This window comes from Rousettus aegyptiacus, unplaced genomic scaffold, assembly GCF_014176215.1.
Source record: "Rousettus aegyptiacus isolate mRouAeg1 unplaced genomic scaffold, mRouAeg1.p scaffold_m13_p_9, whole genome shotgun sequence".
Lineage (NCBI taxonomy): Eukaryota > Metazoa > Chordata > Mammalia > Chiroptera > Pteropodidae > Rousettus > Rousettus aegyptiacus.
In genome coordinates, this window is record NW_023416312.1 from 30,335,264 (window position 1) to 30,361,204 (window position 25,941).

Below are 25,941 nucleotides of genomic sequence, written 5' to 3' on the forward strand. Positions count from 1 at the left end.
TATTAGTTATATATTGCTGCATAATAAATTACACTTAAACATAGAAGCTTAAAACATTATCTCACAATGTCTGTGGAATCAAGAAGTTGGAAATGGCTTAGCTGAGTGGTTCTATCTTAGGGTCTCTCTCTTTTTTTTTAACTTATTTTTTAAATTAATTATTTTTTTATGGTGACATTAGTTAATGAAATCCAATAAGTTTCAGCTGTATATTTTAATAGTAAGGCATATATATGTATTTACATTGTGTGTTCACCTCCCATAGTTAGATTTCTTTCTATCACCACATATTTGACCACTTTCACCCTACCTAACTCCATCCTCCTTCTTTCCCCCTACTCTCTGATAACCACTAATCTATTGTCCATGTCCATGAGTCTCTGTTTGTCCTGTTCGTTTGTTGCTTTTAGGTTTATATCGCACATATAAATGATATTATGTGATTTTCAACTTTTTCTGTCTGGCTTATTTCACTTAGCATAATTATCTCGAGGTCCATGTATGTTGTCGCAAGTGGCAGTATCTCATCTCTTCTTATGGCTGAATAATATTCCATTGTATATATGTACCACCACTTCTCTAGCCAATCATCTATCGTAGGACACTTCGGTTGCTTCCATGTCTTGGTCACTGTGAATAATGCTGCTATGAACATCGGTATGCAAATATCTTTTCAGATATGGATTTTCAAGACTTTGAGGTAAATACCCAGTAGAGGGATTACTGGATCATATGGTAGATCAATTCTTAGTCTTTCGAGGAACCTCTGCACTGTTTTCCATAGTGACTGTACCAATTTGCAGTCCCACTGGCAGTGTATAAGGGTTCCTACTTCTCCACATCCTCTCCAACATTAGGGACTCTCCTAATGTTGTAGTTATCAACTGGGGTTGCATTCAGCCGAGGCTGGAAGTTTCACTTCCAAGATGGCTCATTCATATGGCTACAGGCTAGAGGCCTCAGTTCCTCACTGACTACTGGCAGGATTACTTGGCACATGGGTCTCTCCGAAGGCTTTCTGAGTGTCATTGTGACATAGCAGCTAGCTCCTCCCAGAGTGAGTGATATAAGGAAGGGAGGAGGAAGGGAGAGAGAGAGAGGGGTTTGGAGGGAGGGAGAAGAGAAAATGAACACACAAAATGGCAGCTGAAGCCTTTTATTATCTAATCTCTAAAGTGACAAACCATCACTTCTGACCTAGAACCTGGGCATCCATTAACTCTTCCATGTCTCCAGCCTAGAAAAATATTAACTTTTCCATCATCAATCTTCTTGGTTTGATCTTAAAATGTCAGTTAACGATTTTGCCAGAAATCACCATCTTGTTTTTTAGGCCATAAGCCCAGGCTTATAAGCAGTCTTCTATCATGAGTGAACTTCTACCTTCAGTAGACCTCAAGTCCAGTTCTTTAACTTGGGCCTCTGCTACTTTACAAACATCATTTCTCCTCTGGTTTGAACTTGAAACCAGGCATCTGTAACAGAGGTCTGTTTTGGAGGTGTAACCGAAAGGACATTGATGGTTGAGAAGTTAACCATGGTCTAATAGTTGAGATCTAGAACAAAAAGGCATTGATAGTGGAGAATTAACATATGCTTAGTCTCTCAGTCTATAAAGGGCATATATGGTGGGTTAGCAGAATTTTAGATTCAGGGTCAAAATACAGGAACATTAATAACGGAATCATTAATAGAGGACATGAATCCAGAACATAAGGGTACAACATAGGTGTTGGCAGAGTTAAGAAAGGCCCAGGTTTGAGATCAGCCCAGGAGGCATTGATGGTGGAAGTTTGCAGAGTCTGGGATTTGAGATGTTGACCAGAAGTTATGACGGTAATAAATTTTGGAAATTTCTGTAGAAGTGTGTATTGTTACAGCAATGTTCTCACATTTGCCATTCTGTCTCTCGTTTAATTTCACAAATATTGCAGAGGAGACAGAGAAAATGCAATAGTCTGGGTGGCTGACACTCTAACTCTCCTGATTGTTGAGCTGAGGCCCAGAGAGATCTGAATGTCCTTAGGCTACTCAGCAACCTATACCCAAACTTAGCCAGGGACTACCTGTCGGGTTTGAAACTCCTTTAGCAGGGAAAAGAGCCCTCTCTACCTCTTGTCAGAGAAGGCTTCCTGCAGGAGGGTATACTTGGACTAGGTTTCGAAGAATGTTAAGTTCAGAGTAAAGAAAGTCCAGAACTCTCCCTTCTCTCCCAAGAGTCAGTAGCAGCTCCTTAATTTCCATATAAGAAAGCCTAGGCAGTGACAACCTGGTTGATAGCAGAAATCAGGAGCATGCATGTCTTAGAGATACATTTTCATAGAGAGTATGCTTATAATGTTTTTCTAAATATTTTTTTTCTATTGACAATTTTCTGAAAAACATTAGTTCTCCATCTCCATATCAAAGGCTAGTATTATACTTATTATTCCTGGCTACTATTTTAGTGGGGTATGGAGGTATTGGAGATGGAGATGTGAAGTCTCCTCCACACCAATTCCAGCACATCAAGAGGAAACTGTACCATCCTGACTCCTCTAGCATTAACCTGGCTTTCCTCCCTTCTTGCTAGTGGTATCTCCAAGGAGAGGATTGTACCACCCTGACTCATTCCCTCTCTAGCCCAGTGGTATCGGCCAGGACGGGGACTGTACCATACTAACTTCTTTCTTCCTAGTGACACCAGGAGGAAACTGTAATCCTGACTTTTCTCCCTCTCCCCAGTGGTATCTCCCTTGAAAATCTGGACACATCTTCCCTCCCCCTAGGGATGGGGGCGGCCACCTCTGCGTCTTTAAACTGCACAGACCTTTAGAACCCAGTTCAAATACCAGCTGCTTCCAGAAGCTTGTCTTTGGAAGGTTTCTACCCCTGAACAACGCCCCACGCCCCTGCTTTCTGTGGAACAGCCCACTGTACGGAATGGACACTAAGATGGCGGCTCTCGTCGAGGAATGCCTGGGCGCAGCCATATTCCCCGCCCAACAACGTCACTCATGGACAACGTCTGGGCTGATCCATAATTGCACCTGGTTCAGAGTGAGTAGACCACAGCCTCTGATCGTGCGCAAAACCGACAGCCCGAAGGGGCAATGGCAGGGGTGATGACAGGGAACAGAAGTGACCCTTAGAGGCCTTTTAAGTCTTGCTGTCACGTTGCGTTAAAGCGAGTGCCACGAGGGTTTATGGCATGACAGTTACTAAGCTGATTTTGAGGCGATGGCTTTGTTGGCTTTCGGGAATGATACACTGTCAGTTTGTGGGAAATTAAAGAATCTAGTGAATAGGAGTCTATGCGGGTCAGGGATGGGGTCTTCTGGGATAGTTTTTAGATTCCTTGCTGCGTCTTGTCAAATCTTAATAGTGTGTGCATGTTTAGATTTTGTCATTCATCGATCTTCTCAGAGGTTTGCTAATTTTATTAGTCTTTCCAAAGAACCAACTTTTGGCCTGTTGATCCTCTCTGATATACCTTTGTTTTCTATTTCCTTAATTTCTGCTCCTACCTGAACTATGTTCTCTTCATCTAACTTCTTAAATTGGATGTTAATTCATTAATGTTCAGCCTTTTTTTGTTTAAAAAAATCATTTAAGAACATGAACTTCCCTTTAAGAATCTCTTTAGCTGCATTCCACAAAATTTTATATACTTCATCTTACTGAGCGTTGTGTTTAATTTTTGTTTTAAATTTATTCTTTACATTAGTATAATGCTTTTGGGAGGGTTGATATTTTTATTAAACTTTTTAACCCAGGGATGTGATATGTCTGTGTGACTATTTTATATTTGTCAATTAAAATTTTTTTTTAATTGTATAGGTCCAGCTCCTAAAAAGTTTATTTTATATATTTCTTGCTATCATTACTAATGGTCCTCCCCATTTTCATTTGATCATTTCTGTTATAGAGGGAAAACTATCTGCTCTTATAATTTTATCTTGCATCCAGACCATTATGAAATTACCCTATGAATTCCAATGGAGTCTGGTAGGTTTTCTATGTATAAAATCATATCCTTGGCAAAGAAAGCTACGTTTTCCTTTCTTTGCAATATTTATTGTGATTGTTCCATCTTCTATTGTGTGAGCCAGAGGCAGCAAAAACAATTTTGAGTTGTATCAGATATCCCTATCTTGTTGTTAATTTTAATGTCAATAGCTTCATCATTTTACTTTTTAGCACAGTATTCCATGACTATGTTTCATAAATGATATTTGTGATATTTGAGTGATTTATTTCTTCCCTAATTTTAGTTTGAGTTTTTATTAGTAATGACTCCAGAATTCTGTCAAATGCTTTTTTTGGTGTAAGTTAATAGCAGCATGTTTTCCCCACCCCTAATTTGTTGATTTAATAAGTAATGTTAATGTTAAGCCATCTTCATCTTGAAAGAAGAGGCTGAACTTACCATAGAAGAATTTAAGAAAGATTTTCACCCTAAAATGGCAAAATAATTCACGATGGCAGAAGAGATCAGATGACAAGATTTCCAGATTTCTTGTCTCCACAGTCACCCACCAGGTTTCAATGGACAAGTCCTTCCCCTGTCCACCCCATGGGGCTTCAGCACCATTCACTGCCCCAGTTTCTTCCTCCTTGCAAACCCAGATCTGCCTTGAACCTGGAATTGAGGGGCGAGCTAACTGGGTCAGGTGCGAAGCCTCCTGTGGAGCCACACAAGAATAAGGGACTCTAAGCTCATTAATTTGATTCCAAATATTATGAATATTTTCATAATCCACTCTGACACTCAGATTTGGGGTTGCTAAACTTTGTAGGGTGAATGTGGAATGATACTGATGACATGGATACTGTCCTTTTAGAATTTCTTGGTGTCTCTTGGAGCTGTTGAGCTTTCCCCTTACTGAAGGCAGCAGGATCTTCCATGCATTCTGATTGCAGCCCACATACAGACACTTCTTCAGCTTTGGAAGGTGAGCTGAGACCCAGGGTGAACATGCCAATTGAAAGGAAATCACCCCAAAGATTCTCTGCCCTGGTTCCAGGACAACCTGGCACATCATTTAAGGTAAGGAGGAAGATCCTACTTTTTCCTATTGTTTCTTTCTTTTATTTTTTTCGATAAATTTTAATTTCTAAATAATTGTAGATCCAAATATAACACACTGTTTACCCAGTATCCCCCAATGGTAACATTGTGTAGACCCTTGATATGATTCACAACCAGGATATTTACATACAAAAAATTCCATCACTACAAGGATCCCTCATGTTGCCCTTCAATAGCTACAACCACTTCCCTCCTCCCTCAATCCCTCCTTAACTCCTGGCAACCACCAGTGTGTGCTCTAGTTCTATAATTTTGTCATTTCAAGACTGTTATATAAATGGAATCATACAGGAGGTAACCTCTTGGGACTGGCTTGTTTTTACTCAGTATAATTCTTCCTAGAGTCATCCAGATTGCTACAAATATGAATAGTTAGTTCCTTTTTATTACTGGATAATATTCCATGGTATGGATGTACCACAGTTTGCTTAACCAGTCAGTAGTTGAAGGATATCTTGGTTAGTTCCAGTTTTTGGCTTTTGTGAATAAAGATGCTGTGATCATTGTATACGGTTTTTGTATGGAATTAATGCACTTCAGCGCAATTGCAGGATTGTATGCTAAGTGCATTTAAAATAATTAATTGACTTAATTCTTTAGTACAGTCTTAGATTTACAGAATGATTGAGAAAATAGTACCTATAATTCCATATACCATTCTGCCTCCCTCCTTTGACACAGTTTTCCCAATTATTAATATCCTGTGTTAGTGTGATATATTTACTACAATTAACCAAAATCGAATCATCGTATTAATTATAGTCTACAGTTTATAGTAAGGTTCACTGTGTTGTACATTCTTTGGGTTTTGACAAATATACATAACGATATAGATCCACTATTACAGTTTCATACAGAATAGTTTGATCTGTGCTTCAGCTACTCATCCTTCTGCCTCTCCCTGAACCTCTGGCAACCACTGCTTTTTATTTATTTATTTATTTATTTATTTATTTATTTATTTATTTATTTATTTATTTTACCGTTTCTATAGTTTTGTCTTTTCTAAAATGTCATATAGTTGGAATCATACAGCCTATAGCCTTTTTAGATTGGCTTCTTTTACTTAGCAATTTGCATTTAATATTCCTCCATGTCTTTTCATGGCTTGATGACTCATTTATTTTTATCACTGAATAGTGTTCCATTGTTTGGATGTACCACAGCTTGCTTTTCATTCACCTATTGAAGGACATCTTGGTTGTTACCAGTTTTTGGCAGTTATGAATAAAGCTGCTGTAAACATCTAGGTATAGGTTTTCATGTGGACATAATTTTTCAATTCATTTGGGTAAATAAGAGGGCGATTGCTGGGTCTCATGGCAAAACTATTTAGCTTTGTAAGAAACTGCCAAACTATCTTCCGATGCTCCAAATAAGCATTCCTATTGTTCCACATCCTTGCCAGCATTTGCTATTATCAGTTTATTTTTTTATTTTAACCATTCTAATAGGTATGTAGTGGTATCTCATTGTTTTATTTGCAATTTCCTAATGAAAAATTATGTTGAACATAGTTTTACATACTTATCTGCCATCTGTGTATCTTCTTTGGTGACGTGTCTGTTCAGCTCTTTTGCCTATTTTTCAATTGGGTTGTTTTCTTATCATTGAGTTTCACTTTTTAAATTTAACTTATTTTTTTATTTTTTGGGGGAAGTAGCTTCCTGCTTCCCATCTCCTCTTGATTCTTTGTTTCTGCCATTGCACACCACTTTTTTCACTTGTTTATAGATTACCTTTCAAGATGAGTCCAGTATAAGGCTTTACAACCAGCAAGAGGCATAGATGTGCTGCACAGAGTAGAAACAATCTTGCCCAGGCCTTTTTAAAAAAATACAACTTAATTTCTTTAAATTAAGTTTATTGGGGTAACATTGGTTAATACAATTATATAATTTTCAGGTGTACATTTCATTGAGTTTTAATGAGGTTTTTTTTGTATATTTTAAGTACAAGTCCTTTATCAGATGTGTATTTTGTAAACATTTTCTCCATTCTGTGGCTTGTCTCTTTATTATCTTAACAGTATCTTTCACAGAGCAGAAAATTTTTATATTTTAATAAAGTCTAACTTGTCATTTTTTCTTCATGAATCATGCTCTTGGTGTTGTATTATAAAACATCACTAAACACAAGGTTACTTAGATTTTCTTCTGTTATCTTGTAGAAGTTTTATTTGCATTTTGCATTTAGGTGTAAGATCCATTACGAGTTAATTTTTGTAAAAGATATAAAGACCGCATCTAGATTTTTTTCGCATACAGATGTCCAATTATTTCAGCATCATTTGCTGAAAAAGTTGTTCTTTCTCCATTGAGTTGTTTTTGCTTCTTTGTCAAATATCAGTTGACTGTATTTATGTGGGCCTATTTTCTGGCTCTCTTTTTGTTTCATTGATATATTTATCTAGTCTTTCATCAATACTATTCTGTCATTTTAAAAATTGAGGTATAGTTGACTTATAATGTTATATTACTTTCCATTATATAACATAGTAATTCAATATTTGTGTATACACCAGTCCCTCAATTTGCTTAGAAAACCACGGAAAAAGAGCTCACCAATATGAAAAAAATACTAATAGGCTGATATAAGCCATAAAAATATTTATTTCAAATATTTTTACAAAAAGATGCTAATAAAAATTGAGAAAACCAAAATAAATTTTATTTGTGGTTGATGTCTATACTGTAATCTAAAGCAATCAACCTCTTTTTAATTGGCACAAAGTAACTGTCTTCATCACTCAAAATATTTGGAAGTACTACTTCAGTTTCATTATTTATGTTTTTAGGTGATCTTTTTCCAACCCCATCTTTTGCTAAGTTTTTATCAATTCTTCGATATTCACTGTAACATTTAAAAAAATCTTTTTGAAATTTTAAGCTTCGTTGGATGTTTGGATCAATATCTAGACTTGCAGTTTCCAGTTTTGTGGATAATTGAAGATAATTGTAAATATTTTCTTCAGTGAATAAAACTGGTTCCAGGTCACTGCCATCTTCATTGGCAGGATGGGCTTCTGATATTAAGTGAATTAATTCATTATCAGTTAATTCATGATCAACTAGTAATTTAATATCTACATTTGAATTGCCAGAGCCGCCTTCTTTTTATTTCATCTCATTTTATTTTTTTAGATTTATTTATTTAACCAGAGCCTTCTTCTTGAAATTTATTTAATAAATAAATAATGGCAGTTAATCCCTATTCTGTTGTTGAAACCATATTCCCTAGTATAACCACTTCTGGCCATATTGCTTTTCAGCAAGCATTTAAAGTTGATGGTTTTATATCACTAAAAGCTAAAACAACATTCTCGGTACAATTTAAGATTATGCATTTATCCCAGGCTTCTGTAACTGTGATTTGTTATCTTCAAAGTTATTAAACATATCATTAAAACTCTGTTTAATATAATTCCTCTTAAAGTTGTAAATAATACCTTGATCTAAAGGTTGGTTGAAGGAAGTTGTATTTGGTGGCAAATATACAACTTTAATATTTGGATGTTCTAAATTGTGTGGATGACCAGGTACATTATCTAAAAGTAAAAATATTTTAAAAGGAAGACATTTTTCCTTCATGTAATTTTCAGCTTCTACAGCAAAACATTAGTTAGTCATCCATGTTTTTTTATTTGCCATCCAGTGAACAGGAAGATCATTAATAATTGTGCATTAGTAAGTATTCTTTGTATGTTGCCGAGTTAAGCTTTTGTTTTTTAGAAAGAGTAATTGCCAATAATGGAAATGAAAAAGAAAGAACTGTGTAAAATGGGACCGCATAAATGGAAACCATGTATAAAAAGTCTGTGTAAATGGGGGGAATATTTACCATATATAAAAAAAAAATACCACGTAAATCGAGGGACGGGTGTTTTGTGAAATGATCACTGCAATAAATCTAGTTAACATCTGTCACCATACATAGTTACAGATTTTTTTTCTTGTGATGAGAACTTTTAAGATTTACTCCCTTAGCAATTTTCAAATGTATGATACAGTTTTATTAACTATAGTGACTATGCTGTACTTTATATCCCCATGACTTATTTATTTTATACCTGGAGTTTGTACCTTTTGATCTCGGTTACTCATTTTGCACCCCACATCCACCACCACCAATCTGCCATTCCCTATATCAATACATTTGGTGTTTTTGTTTTTTAGATTCCACATATAAATGAGATCATACAGTGTTTGTCTTTGACTTTTTTTCACTTAGCATAATGCCTTTAAGGTCCATCCATATTGTCACAAATGGCAAGATTGCCTTCTTTTTTATGGCCGAATGATATTCCATTATTCCATCCTCTTCCCTCCTTGTTTTCTGATGACAGGAATGTCGATTCTTTTGTTATAATCCCGCAGGTCCCCGAGGCACTTTTTTCCCAGTCAATTTTGTCTATATTATTCTGATTGGGCAATGTCTATTCTTCTTTGTTCCATTTCACTGATTCTTTCCTCTGTCACCTGTGTTCTGTTGTTGAGGCCATCCACTGAGTTTTTTTTTTTTTAAATTTTGGTTATTGTATTTTTCACGTCTAAAATTTCCATTTGGGTCTTCTTCATATCTTCTATGTTTTTCACTGAGACCTGCTTGTTGGAGCATTTTTTTCTGATGGCTCATTCAAAATATTTGTTGAATAATTATCACTGTTATCTCAGTCATGGTACCTTTTTTTTCATTCGGTTTGAGATTTTTCTGGTCAATATGAGTGATTCTCAGTTGAAAAGTTGACATTTTTAGTATTATGTTTTGAGAATTTGGTTCTTATTTAAACCTATTTTAGCTGGTTTCCTCTGACTTCATTCCAGCTGGGGAAGATAGGAAATAACTTCATTACTGCCAGGTGGGCATAGAAGTTCTGGTTTCCCATTCAGCTTCCTTTGACTCTCAAGGTGGAGAGCTCCTCATTACTTCTGGGCAGGGTTGGAATTCCAGCTTTCCACTATGTTTCCCCTGATTCCTCCCTGGGTGGGAGGAGTAGTAGTGACTAATTACTGCTTTCCATTACCTCCATTGATATCATTCGGGGGTGAAGGCTTGCGCTTGCTATTCCTTGGAAGTGGTGAAAGTCTTGACTCTCTAGTAGGTCTCCTCTGACGTTACTCCCTCCAACAGGATGGATGCCCCATTACTGCTGATTCCGGGCTTGAAGTCCAGGCTCCCCATGGTTTCTCCACTGCCATCCAGTACTGAGTGAGTAGCCTCATTACTGCCTAGAAGGGATGAACCTTAGCTCCTTCACTTGGTCTTTTCTGATATCACCCCGGTGTTGTAGGGGCTTTAGTGTCTTGTGACAGCCAGACAAGAGTGGAAATGTATGCTCCCTCTTGGCTTTTGCTGATGGGATGGAGTTGGGAATCCAGTTTTTTCCATGATGCTTGGCTGGTGTAAGGTGGTTATAATTTAAAAGCTTTCCATCTTGCTAGGTTGTTCCTTTTCTTGTTCTTTAGAGAAAGCAGGTTTTCTTAGAGCTGTTTTTGGTCTGTGCCTACTGGCATTTTTGGGTTGCCAGCTTCTCCAGCACCTAGTTTGGGATATGTGAGGTAAAAAGAAAACTCAAGGGAATCACCGCTATATCGTTCCTTGGTTTTTGAGGTCCCTTGCTGATCTGCCTTCTCTCCAATTGGCAGTCTTCTATATTTACTCTGTTTTTCGGGAAGCAGAGATCAGCTTTCTCTTTATAAGAGGGAGAAAAAAAACAGAGCTCATTTCCAATTCAGATTAAAATTATAGAATTTTTACTTCTTTGATAGTATACTTAGGTATCGTTTTTGGGTAGAGGGGTCATAATGACATTAACATAATTCCTTTCTTGTTTATCCTGTAATATACAAAGTAATGGGAGGATAAAGTACAACTAACAAGAACGGTTGTCTTCTTTTTAAAAAAGAAACATTGGGAGTGTTACATAAATATTTTCCCATGTCCAGAAATAGTTTTCTACATAATTTTAATGGTTACATAGTATCCCATCCTTTGAGTATTTGTAATGGCAGTAGATTTTCATTATAATTGACAATTTGGTGGTGAACTTCCTCAATGTATTTCTATATGCACATACGTGATTATTTGTTTAAGATATTTTTCTAGAAATTGAATTTTTGTCGTAGGAGGAGGATCACTAAAGTGTAAGGATTTCAGTGGATGACAGTGAAAAGTTTTCTTTTTCAAACTCTACATAGTACTATTATTTGGAAGCTGATGATTCTGAGCCATGCATGGCAACTTCCTTCTTATAATTAGTACTCTACCCCTCCCCAACTCTTCTTTCCCAGATCTTACAAAGGTGAGTTAGAAATGCAGTTTTTTATTTTCATTTATTTACACATTGACTTTGTTTTCCTGTGGGTTTTAGGAAGCTTCTAACTATAAGTAGATAAATATTAGGGTAAAAGGAAATAAAATGAAGAAAATATCAACACAAGTTTTAGGAGGTAGGCATACTGGTCAACAGTCTTAACAGCTAGAAACATTGAAGTCTAGATTATCTCTGATATCTGGGAAAACATAACAGAATAAGAAGTACAGTCAGACACGTGAATCACAAAGCTCTTACAGAGCAATCAATAATTCCTTTGTAGTAAAGATTTCCCCATACTTGAGGGTCAGGAAAACTTTTGATAGATCTTAATATGGATGATGGAAACAATATCTTCAATTACAACCTTATCATAAATACTATTACAGGCCAGTAGCTGTTTTTCTATTTGAAAGAACTTTTCATTCAGTATTTAAGATTAAATACTGCAAGATTTTGCTTGCAGTTGATGAGTGATGAGAAAAAAGCTAAACATAATTTATTGTTTGATGGGTTTAATTAAAATGCATCTGACCCAGAGTCAAATTACTCTGATATACCAGTTACTTTGTGTGGGCTTAAGAGTTTTAGAGCAAAATACCTCTAAATATAACATGCCATCTGAGAGCATAGGGATAATGGGTACGTGAAATACTGTACACTAAAGCTAATGGAGGGAAGCTGTGTCTGACCTTTAAATTCTTTAGGCTTCTAAGAGTTGGTTACTATATGTGGGGATTTTGCAGCCATTTAGTTTTTTCATCTTTTGATTTTTCTGAGTTAGACAGTTTTAACCTCTACCCCACTAAACAGGATTAAATAAAAACTCTTTAAAATATAGATTAGTTAGAAAACATAAAGCAGTCCTACTTCCTCAGTAGAATTTTAGTTGAATTAAATCATAAAAGAAATAATGATTATTGCACATACTGTTACTAGTCTCATACATCAGCAGATGAGAATTTGCATTCCAAGTGTTTTCACCTTTACCATCATCTTGAGTCCTGAACCTGCCTTCTTTTCCCTTTTGGGGTGTTTTTTCAGCACACTTCTGGCTGGTTCTCTTTTTTTCCTGAGTTGTTAGATGGTACACAATTCGAGAGTTCTGATGTTGTTATCAAATGAGTCTGTGCAGGAGGAGCATTACTAAATAAGAAATTGCTAATCAGTATCCAAATGAAAAGGCATGGATAAAGTTTTCCCCAACAGTGTTCATATTTTTCCACTGGAAGAGTGTACCATGGATGTAGTTGGTCTTCCTGCCTGTACAGCAAACTACCATGCTTTTTCTTGAACAGGTACAGGGAACTGATTTACAAAGGAGGACCCATTGGGAAGGTTCCTCTTGCATAAGATTCCCTCTTAAATTCTGTTTCTGCCTGTTTTCAGCAAAGCAGCAGCTTTGGTGCTTTCTACTTTTTCCATTGTTTTTGTAAAACAAGCAGCTCTCTTTTCATGGTCCCATGCAATCTGTTTTATATATCCTTGAACTGCCCCATCTTCTGTTTCTTTACTCTTACATTCTGTTTACCAACACTTCTTCCTTTTTTTTAATATCCAACATTTCTTTTCCAATTTTTGTCCTCAATTTCCTTCTTAATACCTTTGTTCTTTCACTTTTCTTTTTCCAAATGTTTTGGTTAGTTTTTTGTTCTGACAATGAGGTCCTGGGTAGGTCTCTCATTTGAACATTGACCAGGCTTCTGAGACAGAGAGTGACATGTCTTGAACTTTCTTTCTTTTTGTATTAGGAGATATAGGTGTTGTATCACAAAATCTGGACTGAGATTTTTAAAAAGTGTTACTGGGTTCAAATGATGGATGAAATAGACTAAACTTTCTGACTGGTTCCCATTTGCAACTGATGTTTCAACTTTTAGTGAGCACATCTTTTGGTATTGATTTTAACAGCAACAAAACTGTTTGAGGATGCTTCTGTCACTTTGTAATCTTCCCAACTTGCAGCTATTTGTGTAGACTGCTCATCATCACCTGCCATGAACACCATGAAGGCCATGCTGCTGCTCTTGGCCAATGTGATGGTAACCTAAATGGAGCCTGGGAATCATAGTATCATTCCCTTCTCCTCTTCTGTTTGTTATAAGCACACTTGTCATTGGATTTAAGGTCCACCCAAGTAATCCAGGATGATCTCAACTCAAGATCCTTAAGTACATATGCAAAGATCTTTTTCCCAAATGAGGCAACATTCACAGAATCTAGGTGGGGGGGGCATCATTCAACCCATTACAGTACATCCTCTGGTCCCCAAATTCATGTTCATCCCATGTGCAAAATAAATTCGCCACACCCCTCCCCCATCTTAACCCCTTATAACATCATTCTAAGTCCAAAATGTTATCTAAGTATCATCAACTCAAAAGGCCCTAGATCTTATTATTTAAATCATCTAAGTCAGGTATGAATGCAGTGAGACTCTGGGTATGATCCATCCTGGGGCACTTTCTTTCCATCTGTGAATCTGAGAAACTAGAAGACAAGTTATCTGCTTCTAAGATATAATGGTGGAGCAGACATAAGTTAGACATTTCTATCCTAAGAGGTAGAAATTGGAAGGAATAAAGGGGTCACTGGCCTTAAGCGTGTTTGAAATTTAGCATGGCAATTCCATTACGTTTCAAGGTGTTTGAAGATGGAACACTGGTGTAGTGGCTACTGTAACAAGAGGGTTTATGGAGACTGAAAAATGATGCGACTCCATAGATGAACAAGAATTTATTATAAGATAAGTTAACTACATGGATAATGTCACAGCTAACAGGTGACTTAGGAGTCTGTGTAGATATTCTCCACTATCAGATTGCTGTTACAGTACATTTTTTATAGTACTTTTTACAGTACATTTTTATAGCTTAGGTACTAATGATTGACAAGACAAAGGGACAAAGAATGCAGTATGTGCCAAGAACCATACCTCCTGGCAGTCTTGAGATAGATGATTTTTTAGAATTGATGCTAACACCAATTTGATTTTATCTCAATTGTCATACCATTCTGGCTGTTACTGACAAGAATTGTTACAGCTACATTGTGTAGGTTTAAGGAACACAGGTAATCATTAATTATAAAGCTTTGGTGTGCTGGCTGAGAACAGTGAGGTTGGTCAGAGTTCACAGAATGAAAAACTTGAATAGAAATCAGGGACACAAAGATGGAGTTAGTTTTGTTCACAGTTATATTCATACATAAGGCCTGAAAATATCTATGGCTTCATGCTCTGCTCTCTGGGCCTGTGTTGGCTCCATATTTTGGACCTGTGGCAACACTTTCAACTCCTGCACTACATACTTCTCCAAACAGCCTCTGACTCTGGGTCTGTACCTCCACTCTCTGACTTTGCACCCAATGCTCTGCCCTTGAAGTCAATTTTTATTTTTCTTGCAAGGTAGCATATGTTTACAACTAGGTAGTTCTATCAGACTATTTCCTACCTGTAAAATTTTAGAAGCTTGACAGTCTTATCTCATTTTGTATTGTGCCTGTCCCTTTCAGTTTAAGCTTACAGTGTTTCTGTGCACATAATGTTCTCAAAAGCTTTGTGACTCTCCTGTGTAGGTCCCCATTAGACAAGAGGGACCCTATAGAATTTTGCTGGATAATCCCATCTCTAGTCTTAGATTCTGTTGAGATGGTTCAGTGAACCCATGAGTCACATACCTAATTTCTTTGGGAAAAAATAGTCTAGCCACACTCTTGGCTTTCTCTCCATATTACTAGTTCCAAACAGTGAATTTTCTAATTTTAGCATTCTTTACAATATGAGTAGGCTGAGAATAACCCAAATCATCAAATGTTAGTTCCTTTTGCTTAATAGTTCCTTATTCAATATGTTTCATTTTTCTCACCTTTTACTATAAGCAGCAAGATAAAACCAGGCCACACCTTCAATATTTTGCTTGTAAAACTCTCAGCTAAATATCCAAGTTCATTCCCTACAAGTTCTACTTTCCACACAACTGTAGAACACAATTCTGTCAAGTTTCTGGCACTATATAACAAGTTTCTCCAGTTTCCAATAACATGTTCTTTATTTTCATCTGAAATCTCACCAGAAGCACCTTTAATATTCATATTTCTATTAATGTTCTGCTCATGATGATATACATGTTCTCTAAGATGATAGAAGCTTCCTCTACTGTCTTCCTCACCTCCTTTTGAGCCCTCCACAGCAGTGACTTTAATGTCCATATTTCTTCCAATAGTCTCTTCAAGGCAATGTAGGCTTTTTCTGTCACATGCATCGAAATTCATCCAGATTCTATACATTATCCCAAGCCAAACCCACTTCCACATTTGTAGGTATTTATTACAGTAGTGCCTGATTTCCCAGTAAAGTTTGTGTTAGTTTCCAGGTGTGCTATAATTAATGACCAAAAACGTGGTGGCTTTAAACGTCAAAAATTTATATTCTTATAGTTCTGGAGGCCAGAAGTCTGAACTCAAGGTGTTTCCAGGACCATGGTCCTTCTGAAGGTTCTAGGGGAGAATCCTATAACCTGACAAGTAAGTCCAGAATCCATAAGGTAGGCCACCAGGAAGGACAAGGTGGAAACTTTCTGGCAGGAGCTGACATTGCCATCCACAGGTAGAATCCCTGTTTTGCTCTTAAGGCCTTTTAACTGATTGGATAAAACCTACCCAGATTATCAAGGATAATCTCCTTTACTAAAGTCAACTAATGGTATATATTAATCACATCTACAAAATACCTTCACAGCAACAACTAGATTAGTGTCTGATTATCCAGGGATTGTAGATAGCCCACTTGACACATAAGATTGATCATCGCAGTCTACTCCTTGTAAACTTGGCACCCATACACATTTCCTTAAATCATACTTAACCTCCAAGTAAAAGAAGTAACAAGGTTATCCTTCTGCCTAACATGAAACAAGTATCATGTGTACAACCAAAAACAGGCTCTTTCTTCAGAAGAGGATGCAAAATCATTGAGTGATGTTCACTCTTCTTCTTGATATACTTAAATACTGTGATGTAAAGTTAACAATTATTAATAGATTTTATGTTAGATGATAGAGGTTGAGAGGGAAAAAAAGATACTTGTATACACATTCATAACGAAACAAAGAAGAAATACACAAAAGTTACAGTTTTCATTTCTGCAACTTGTCATGTGGTCATAGCTGATATTCTTCTACTACCCATTCTATATTCCCTTTGCAAGCACCTCAGCTGCTTATGGTTCTTAACCTAGTGAGGTGACCCAAACCTTCATTCCTTCAGGGTCTAGACTATTAATAGTCCTGCCTGAATTGTTGTAGTTTTCCATTGACTTTAATCACAGGACATGGTAGAATGCCTTAAGGGACCTTATAAATATTCCAGGCATGTACTCTCTTACCTCTATTGTGTAGCAGTAGCAGCACAATTTCCCCTTAGTAGTCAGGATAATTACCCCAGCCAACATAGTAACTCCTGTTTTTGCCTGTTGATTTAAAGGCATGAGGAACTCAAAGTCGCTGGGCAGCCATCTTAGCTTCCAGTTTGATGTAATTGCTATGGTGTCTGCTGGTAAAAGCATTCCTCTCTTTGGAATTAAGACCTCTGCACCAAGAGCATGAGGTCACAGGGATGGGAAGCAAAAATTTTGCTAGTTGATCATTAGGGATAATTGTAGGCCCCAAGCCTAGCTGGTCCCAGGTCTGGCTGTGATCCAGGCTTGTGGCTAGGAATAAGACGTTGGATTTAGAATGTTACATTAGTGTAGTAGGATGCTTGCGCCTAACATATTTACGTATGATTCAGCTTATTGTATCACGCATGTGTGGCAGAATGCCACTATTTTTCTCTGACATATATAAAGCCCATATGGTCCCCTAATGGAGCAGAAGCACATTCCCCACAGCAGAAGCATGCTCCTTACAGTCAAGTTGGTGCCTGCTGTTTCATTCTCATGTTGGCCCCTCATATGTTCTTCCAACTGGGCATCTCACCACCAAAACCTTCCCTGCTCAATCAGCTTGCCACTGACATGTGGCACAGCTGACAGGATGAGGTCAATATGGCCCCAGTGCTCCAGACAGTCTCTGGGTGGAGGATACCCAGGTGGAGGACATGTGATATCCACCTTCCAGTGGTATCCCATGGCCATGTATCTGTCTACGTGAAGGATTGGGATTGAGTGAAGCCACGACTGGAAAGCCCTGGAGATGTTGCAGTCGAATGTCCTGACTGCTCACCAGGAGGCAGCGGGTTGGGTGGCCTAGATTTTCCTGGTAGTGCTATGACAAGCCAGCCTGGAGGTTCAGGACCAGGCTCAGTGGGTGCAGCAACAACAACATCAGGAAGAAGTGCTAGGAAGGCAGCTGAAGACAGTGGAACACAAGCCGTAGGGCTCTGATGGGTTGCTGCCATCATCCCAGTCTGGGAGTCTGCTGGGGACACCACAGCAGGTGCAGCCGGTGATACAGCAGCAGGTTGAAGTGGAATAGCCTTTGGCCCCAGGGGGTAGTGGTTGGTGGGTAAGCTGGCAGTGTCCCCCAGGCTAAAAAGCATACCACCTTGATCCAGGACACTCCCGCTGCACTCTGGGACCTGATGAAACAGGTGTGGCAGAGAGCGGCATAGACATTCCGGGGTGGCTGCTGCAGCTGTGGGATGATGGAGCAGAAGGGACTGAATTACTTCTGGAAGAGATGGCTCAACTGGCCTCCATAATGGTGATACCATCCCTCAGGCAGCAGCTCCAGAATGTGGCTGCAAACCTGGAACACCACACCTGGATGGGACCAGCGATGACAGGCCACAGAAGTGCCACTCCTCAGCAACCATCCCTCACCCCTCATAGGTTATGCTATTTCCAGTGGGTGGGGATGGCTAGCAGGAAAACAAGTGGAACTGTGGGAGCAGGCCCCCCACTGCACAGAGGAAGTAAAATCTGTGCCCAACCATATCGTGGGGTGGCTACCCCCTGAGGGGTGTTAACACCACCCTTGCTAACATTCCCAAGGTCTGGTGGAATGGGTAATGTTATGTTGGTACAGAGTCTAGCGACTAGCTACCTGCAGGGTATCTCTGGGTCTGCGGGAGCTACGGCTGGCCCTACTTGTCCACTGACTGGACTGGCTGTTGTACCCGGGGATGTCTGTATTTAGCTGGATGCATATTACCCACTTTGCCCCAATTGCCTCATAATTGGGATCCTGTATATCACCTCTGGCACCAGCAGAAATGGCAGCATGGTGGTTCTATCTCCTGGTGTTATTCCTTCCAGGAGTGGGATCCATCGATGTAGAATTGCAAGTAGAAGCTTTAGCCTAGCACACTGCACAGGCATTGAATGCTACATGTCATTCTATAACCCTTTTAATAGATGAAACTACACAAATACAGAAAGTAGTTCTGAAAAACCACATGGCCTCCTAACTGCTGCCCAGGGCAAGAATGCTGTGTCTACAGTCCTAATCATGCCAACCAGGCACAGGCAACTCTCTGGGAAATGGATGCTGAGTTCCAAGCCATCCATGGCCTGGGAGAAGACCCCTTGACAACTTGGTGGAAGTCCTTGGGGTCTTCCAGGCAGTGGGCAGTAGCCGCCTTAGCCCTTATAGCCTGTAACCTGGTAGTGTTTTGTTGTTCTTCATATTGTTGTTGTGGATTGCGGGCCCAAGATAGCGCCCCTCTGGGTCAGATCCCATGCTATGACCCTGTAGGGGTGGAATGTGGGTCCCAGGTCTGGCTGCGATCCAGGCTTGTGGCTAGGAATAGGACCCCGGATTTGTAATGTTATATTAGTGTAATAGGGTGCTTGCACCTAACATATGTAAGCATGATTTAGCTTATTGTATTAAGCATGTGTGGCAGAATGCCACTATTTTTCTCTGACATATATAAAGCCCATGTAGTCCCCTAATGGAGCAGAAGCACACTCCCTGCAGTAAAGTTGGCGCTTGCCGTTGCCGTTTCATTCTCATGTCAGCCACTCTTGCGTTCCTACAACTGACTGTCTCACCACCAAAACCATCCCTTCTCGATCAGCTGGGTGCTGACAGTGATAATGAGTAGTGCTATTCCCATTTCCACCCCTTGACTTCTGGACCATGACTCTTGCCTGTGGGAGAAACAACATCATATATTAGATGGTGATTCAGAGTCTGTACAGCATCCTAGACTGGAGGACATTGCTCCAGTTTCTCAAAGTATCAACATCTAGCTGGCACTGTAATGGAGTCTTTTTTTCTTAATCAAACAATTTTTATGAAGTTAATAGTAAGCAGTAAAAGTGCATTTTACATAAAAAGCCCTATATTTTACATATTTAAGTTGTTTTCCATTGTCTTTACTTATAAGGTGTTGAAGGTGGGACCTACTCCTGAATCTTCTTCCTAGTGGTGGAATAAGGTACATATTGTTCTTGAGTGACACATTGAACTTGTGGTTTGTCCAAATGAACTTATGAGCAGTAGGTGGTTTTGTCGTTGGAGGATTCATCGATCATATAGTGAAGCCATACAGTGATTGCCATTCAGGGGACACCATGCTTCCATCTACATTCTAGAATGTGTTTGTGCCATTCAGTTCAGTATTACAGTAGTCCCCCTCACCCCAGTTTCCTTCTTAATGGTTTCAGTTACCCATTGTCAACAGCAGTCTGAAAATATTAAATAGAAAATTCCAGAAATAAACAATTCATAAGTTTCAAATTGTGTACCATTCTGAGCAATGTGATGAAATCTCTTGCCTTTCCACTCCATCCTGTCAGGGACGTGAATCATCCATTTGTCTAATGTCTCTATTCAGTATATACTTCTTGCCTGCTAGTCTCTTAGTAGCCATCAGATCGACTATCATGGTATCATTATTGTAGTGCTTATGTTCAAGTAATCCTTATTTTACTTAATAATGGCCCCCAAATGCAAGAGTAGTAGTGCTGCCAATTCGAATATGCCAAAGAGCAGTCATTATGTGCTTCCTTTAAATGAAAAGGTGAGTATAGTATAATAAGATATTCTGAGAGAGAAACCACATTCATATAACTTTGATTACAGTATATTGTTATAACTGTTCTATTTTATTATTAATTATTGTTATTAATCACTTATTGTGCCTAATTTATAAATTATACTTTATCATAGATATGTATGTATAGAAAAAAAACAGTATATATAGGGTTTGGTACTATCCTCAGTTTCAGGCATTAACTGGGGGTGTTGTACTATATCCCCTGCAGATAAGAGGGAGAACTACTATATATATAGAACCCATCAGTGGTAGCCAAAAACTGTTTGTTGTCTTCATAGTATTTGTTTTCATATTTGTCTTCCCCCATAATGTACCAACAGGATCTGCCCTGAAGAAAATTTGTATATATCTGTGGAGATCACTGTGGCCACTGACCTGCTGCAGCCTGTGCTTCAGGACCTGCAGGAACTCCATTTTGTCCTGCATGCCTGAATCTTCTAAAGGCCATCCACCATTCTATAAAGCCAGCTGCTTCAGGGTGGTAGCAAACATGGTAAGACAAGAGAATTCCATGAGCATGGACCTATTGCTGCCCTTCATTTTATGTGATGTGAGTTTCTTAATCAGAAACAATACTGTGTGAACACCATGATGGTGAATAAGGCATTCTGTAAGGCCACAGATGGTAGTTTTGGCAGAAGCATTGTATGCAAGGAAGGCAACTCCATGTCCAGAGCAACTGTCTATCCCTGTAAGAGCAATGTGATGCCCCTCCCTTAATGGAAGTTGTCCAATGGAATCAACCTGCCAACAAATAGCTGGCTAATCACCCTGGGGAATGGTGTCATATCAGGGCTCAGTGTTGGTCTTTGCTGCTGGCAAATCAGGCACTCTGCTGTGGCTATGGCCAGGTCAGCCTTGATGACTAGAAGTCCATGTTGTTGAGTCCATGCATAACCTCCATCCCTGTTGCCACTGTCATTTTGTTCATGAGCTTACTGAGCTCCCATCTTCATTAGTATAAATTGCACACACTTTAAAATCATGTCTAAGTGTGGATAGGAGCTAGCAATATTTGCAGATGTAGTATATGCATCCCGCAAAATCCAAATAACCTGACCAGGTGCTATTTCTTGTTTAGGACCAAGGGTAGGCAGCAACAGCAGTTCATTTTTAAGACTTTATTGAAAAAATTCATTTTTTCCAGCTTTATCGAAATATAAGACAATTAGTTGCTCATATTTACATTGTACAATTCAATGAGAAATTTTCAATTATAATTGGTATACAATAATATACAAGTTTCAGTTATACAGCATAGTGATCAGAGACCCACATAACTTGCAAAATGATCACCCCACTAAATATATACCCCTCTTCCCCTTCTATATTTATTACAACATTAGCATTTTTTCCTATGCTACACTCTACATCTCCATGTCTATTCTGCAACTATCCATTTTGTACCTCTTAATCCCTTTGCCCTTTTTTGCCGCCCCCCCCAAACACCCTCCCATTTAGTAGCTTTAAAAATATTCTCTATATCTGTGAGTTTATTTCCACTTTTACTGTTATTTTGTTCTTTAGATTCCACGTGTTTGTGAAATTGTGCAATATTTATCTTTCTCCATCCTTCCCATTTTATTCAGCACAATACCCTCTAGGTTCATCAAAGCAATATCTTTTTCCATCCTCTTCCTTTTAGTCCGTGTGTGTCTTTTAATCTGAGGTGAGTCTCCTGTAGGCAGCATATGTAGGGTTCTTGTTCTTTTATCCATACGGCCACTCTTTCTTTTGGTTGGAACACTTAATTCTTTTTCTATTTGAGGTACTTTTTGATAGGAATGTAGTTATTGCCATTGTTTATTCACATTTTTGTACACGTTCTTTCTTCTTAAAGAAGTCCCTCCAACATTTCCTGTAATACTGGCTTGGTGTTGATAAATTCCTTTAACTTATTTTTGTCTGGGAAGCTCTTTATCTGTCCTTCGACTCTAAATGATAGCTTTGCTGGATAAAGTCTTCTTGGTTGTAGATCCTGGGTTTTCAGCAAGTCAAAAATTTTGTGCCAAGCCCTTCTGTCATGCATGGTTTCTTTTGAGAAGTCAGCTGCCAGTCTTATGGGTGCTCCCTTTAGGTAACTAACAGATTTTCTCTTGCTGCTTTTAGGATTCTCTCTTTGTCTTTAACCTTTGGCATTTTAATTATAATGTGTCTTGGTGTGGACATCTTTGGGTTCATCTTTTTTGGGACTCTCTGAGCTTCCTAGGTTTGTATGTCAATTTCGTTCACCAGGCGAGGGAAGTTTTCCAACATTATTTCTTCAAATAGCTCTTCAGTGTCTCGTTTTCCTTCAGGTACCCCTATGACACAGATATTTTTACCTTTAATAGTGTCCCATGGGCTCCTTAAATTATTATTATAGTCTTAGCTTCTTTTTTTCTTGCCATTCTGGTTGAGTGTCCTCAGCTTCCCCATCCTCTATATCGGTGGTTCGATCCTCTTCTTTATCCACTCTGTTTTTTTTTCCATCTAATATACTCTTCATCTCAGATAATGTGTTCTTCATTTCTGACCGGTTCCCTTTTATAACTTCCATTTCCATTTTTATGTTTTTTTATCTCTTTGTTAAAGTTCTCACTGAGTTCATCTACTCTTTCCCTAAGTTCATTGAGCATCTTTATAACAAGTGTTTTGAACTCTGCATCTGTTAGATCGCTTGACTCCATTATTTCTGGATCTCTGTTCTGTTCTCTCATATGGTTTCTGCTTCCTTGTCTTCCCGTTTTGGTTGCCTTTCTGCATCTGTTTCTATGTACTAAGCAAAGTTCCTAAATCTCCCGGTCTTATTAACGTGGCTTTGTTTAGTCGGTGTCCAGTGGCACAGTCTTGAGAGGGTTCAGCCACAGGCCAAGCTTAGCCCCAGGCCGTGCCCCTCCGGGGCCACCTGTTAAGATTCAGCAAGCAATCCGAAGATGCTGTGCTTATAGTTGCCTCGTGAAACCACACCAGAAACCGAGGCCAGCTGCCACCAGCATGAGTCTTGGCTCTGCTCAGGAAGGAGCACTGGACGCACTGAGGCTTGGGTGGGGCTGAGAGTTGGGGGAGGCGGTGTTTCAGGGGATCTCTGAACGGAGCAACCTCTATTATCCAATTTGATGATGTTTCAGCTATGGTGGTACTGCATCTGAACACCGGGAAGGAGTAGGGCACAAAAGAGGAACAATGGATATTACCGTTATTTCTGTTTGGAGAGACCCTAGCCTCTAGCCCTGACTCGGACAACTCAGTGTCCCCCTGTAAGTCCCTGGTGCCCCTGTGCAGCCATCCCAACACTGGTGCTCAGAGCAAGCAGGTCTGTCACTAGGAAAGTCTGCTTGCAGCCACGGCCCCTTTAAGAGGCACTGCAGCTGTCAGATGCTGACGCCTCAGCCTCTGTCCCACTCAGACACTAGGGACTGGGCAGACTCACGTCTTCGCCCCCTCCTACCTTCTACCATTGCAGATTGATTAACTTTTTCTCTCTCTAATTATAGTGCTTCTGCTCGTCTAGATCCCAGCCTACTTTTCTTGCTGTTTGCTCTATATTTCTGTCACAACTTTGATGTAGTTGCAAGAGGGATGAACAAAACCTCTATTATCTATACCATTTTTTTTGCAAAAGTAGTTCATGTTTTGTTGCATGTGGAGTGTCATAGGCTCCTGTCCAGGGTATTCCTAAGAATTTCACCATTTGAATGGGCCCTTGGGGTTTTGCTGGATTATATATGTCACTATTGCATTTAAGTCAGCCTAGCTTGAGTTTCAGTTTCTGATATTATCATGATATCATCGATGTAGTGTATTATTATTATATTTCCTATATGAAAACAAACCACAGTTGACTGTTTTCCAACATTGAGACCAAGAAAAAAATTTGCAGCATCAGTTGCTTAGAAATAATCTCCTTTAGCTTCCTGTTTTTTTCCACTGTTGAATCATATCAGGAACTACTGATGCTATAGGCAAAACTAATTTATTTAAGCCATATTAATTCTCTGAGCCATCCACTTTTTTCATGAGCCACACAAGACTATTCTAAGAGAATTTGTTGGACCTGCACTCCAGCTTCTAACATGCCATTAATTAAAGTGATAATCTCTTTTTGTCCACCATATATTCTATACTGCTTCAGACAAACAACTCGAATGGGCTTGGGCAATTCTAAAGATTCTCATTTATCACCTGCAATTAATACTGGCCAAAGGGTGAACTTACGTTTCTTCTGGTTTACAATACTAGATAGTAGAAGTGTTCCATAGTTAGACATAATATTAATCTCAGGAATACATTTAGATGACAGAGATGTATCTACTTCACATAAAGTCCATTCAAACATTCCCATTTTTGAAGTGAAAGCTAAAATAAATGAATGGGACTACATCAGACTAAAAAGCTTCTTCTCAGCAAAAGAAATCGTCAACAAGGTAAAGAGGTTACCATCCGAATGGGAAAATATGTTTGCAATCAATGCCTCCGATAGGGCCTAATATCCAAAATATACAAAGAATTCATATGACTCAATAACAACAAACAAATGAATGATCCAATCAAAAAATGGGCAGAGGCCCTGAACAGACACTTCTCCCTAGAGGACATACAAATGGCCAAAAAGTATTTGAAAAAAAATGCTCAACATTGCTAGCTATTAGGGAAATGCAAATCAAAACCACAATGAGATACCATCTTACACCTGTTAGAATAGCTATAATCAACAGGACAAGTAATAACAAATGTTGGGGAGGATGCAGAGAAAAAGGAACCTTCATACACTGCCGGTGGGACTGCAAATTGGTACAGCCAGTATGGAAAACAGTATGAAGATTCCTCAAAAAAACTAAGAATTGATCTACCATATGTTCCAGCAATCCTTCTACTGAGTATTTACCCCCAAGACTTGAAAAGCCATATCCGAAAAGATATTTGCACATCAATGTTCATAGCAGTATTATTCACAGTGGCCAGGACATGGAAGCAACCCAAGTGTCCTATAATAGATGATTGGCTAAAGAAGTGGTGGTACATATATACAATGGAATATTATTCAGCCATAAGAAGAGATGAAATACTGCCATTTGCGACAACATGGATGAACTTTGAGATAATCATGCTAAGTGAAATAAGCCAGACAGAAAAAGTTGAAAATCACATGATGTCACTTATATGTGGGTTATCAACCTAAAAGCAACAAATGAGCAAGACATACAAACAGAGACTCATGGACATGGACTATAGACTAGTGGTTATTAGAGGGTAAGGGGAAGGTGAGGAAGGGGTAGGTAGATGGTTAAAGGGGGTCTAATATAGGGGTGTAGCGGGAGGGTGAAGTGGGTAAAGGGGATCAAATATATGGTACCTGAAGGAAACTGGACTTTGGGTGATAAACACACAATAGACTATATAGATGTCAAATTATAATGTATACCTGAAAATTATATAATTGTATTAACCAATGTTACCCCAATAAACTTAATAAAAACAAAAGAAAACAAATTCCCATTTCCATCCAGACTTTCATCTTACTCTCATCAACTTTTGCATCCCTATATCCTACCAACCTACCTGTGGCTCCTGT

At 38.7% G+C, this 25,941-nt stretch overlaps 1 protein-coding gene across 1 annotated transcript in view; it reads left to right on the forward strand.

Annotated features, from left to right (window-relative positions):
• ZNF157 (zinc finger protein 157) overlaps window positions 1–25,941 on the forward strand; it is a 35,874-nt gene that overhangs the window by 1,419 nt on the left and 8,514 nt on the right. The window contains 2 exon segments of the mRNA XM_016127802.2: window positions 2,725–3,039; window positions 4,824–5,029. Of these exon segments, the coding sequence (XP_015983288.1) occupies window positions 4,886–5,029 (144 nt within the window). The 5' untranslated portion in view covers window positions 2,725–3,039; window positions 4,824–4,885.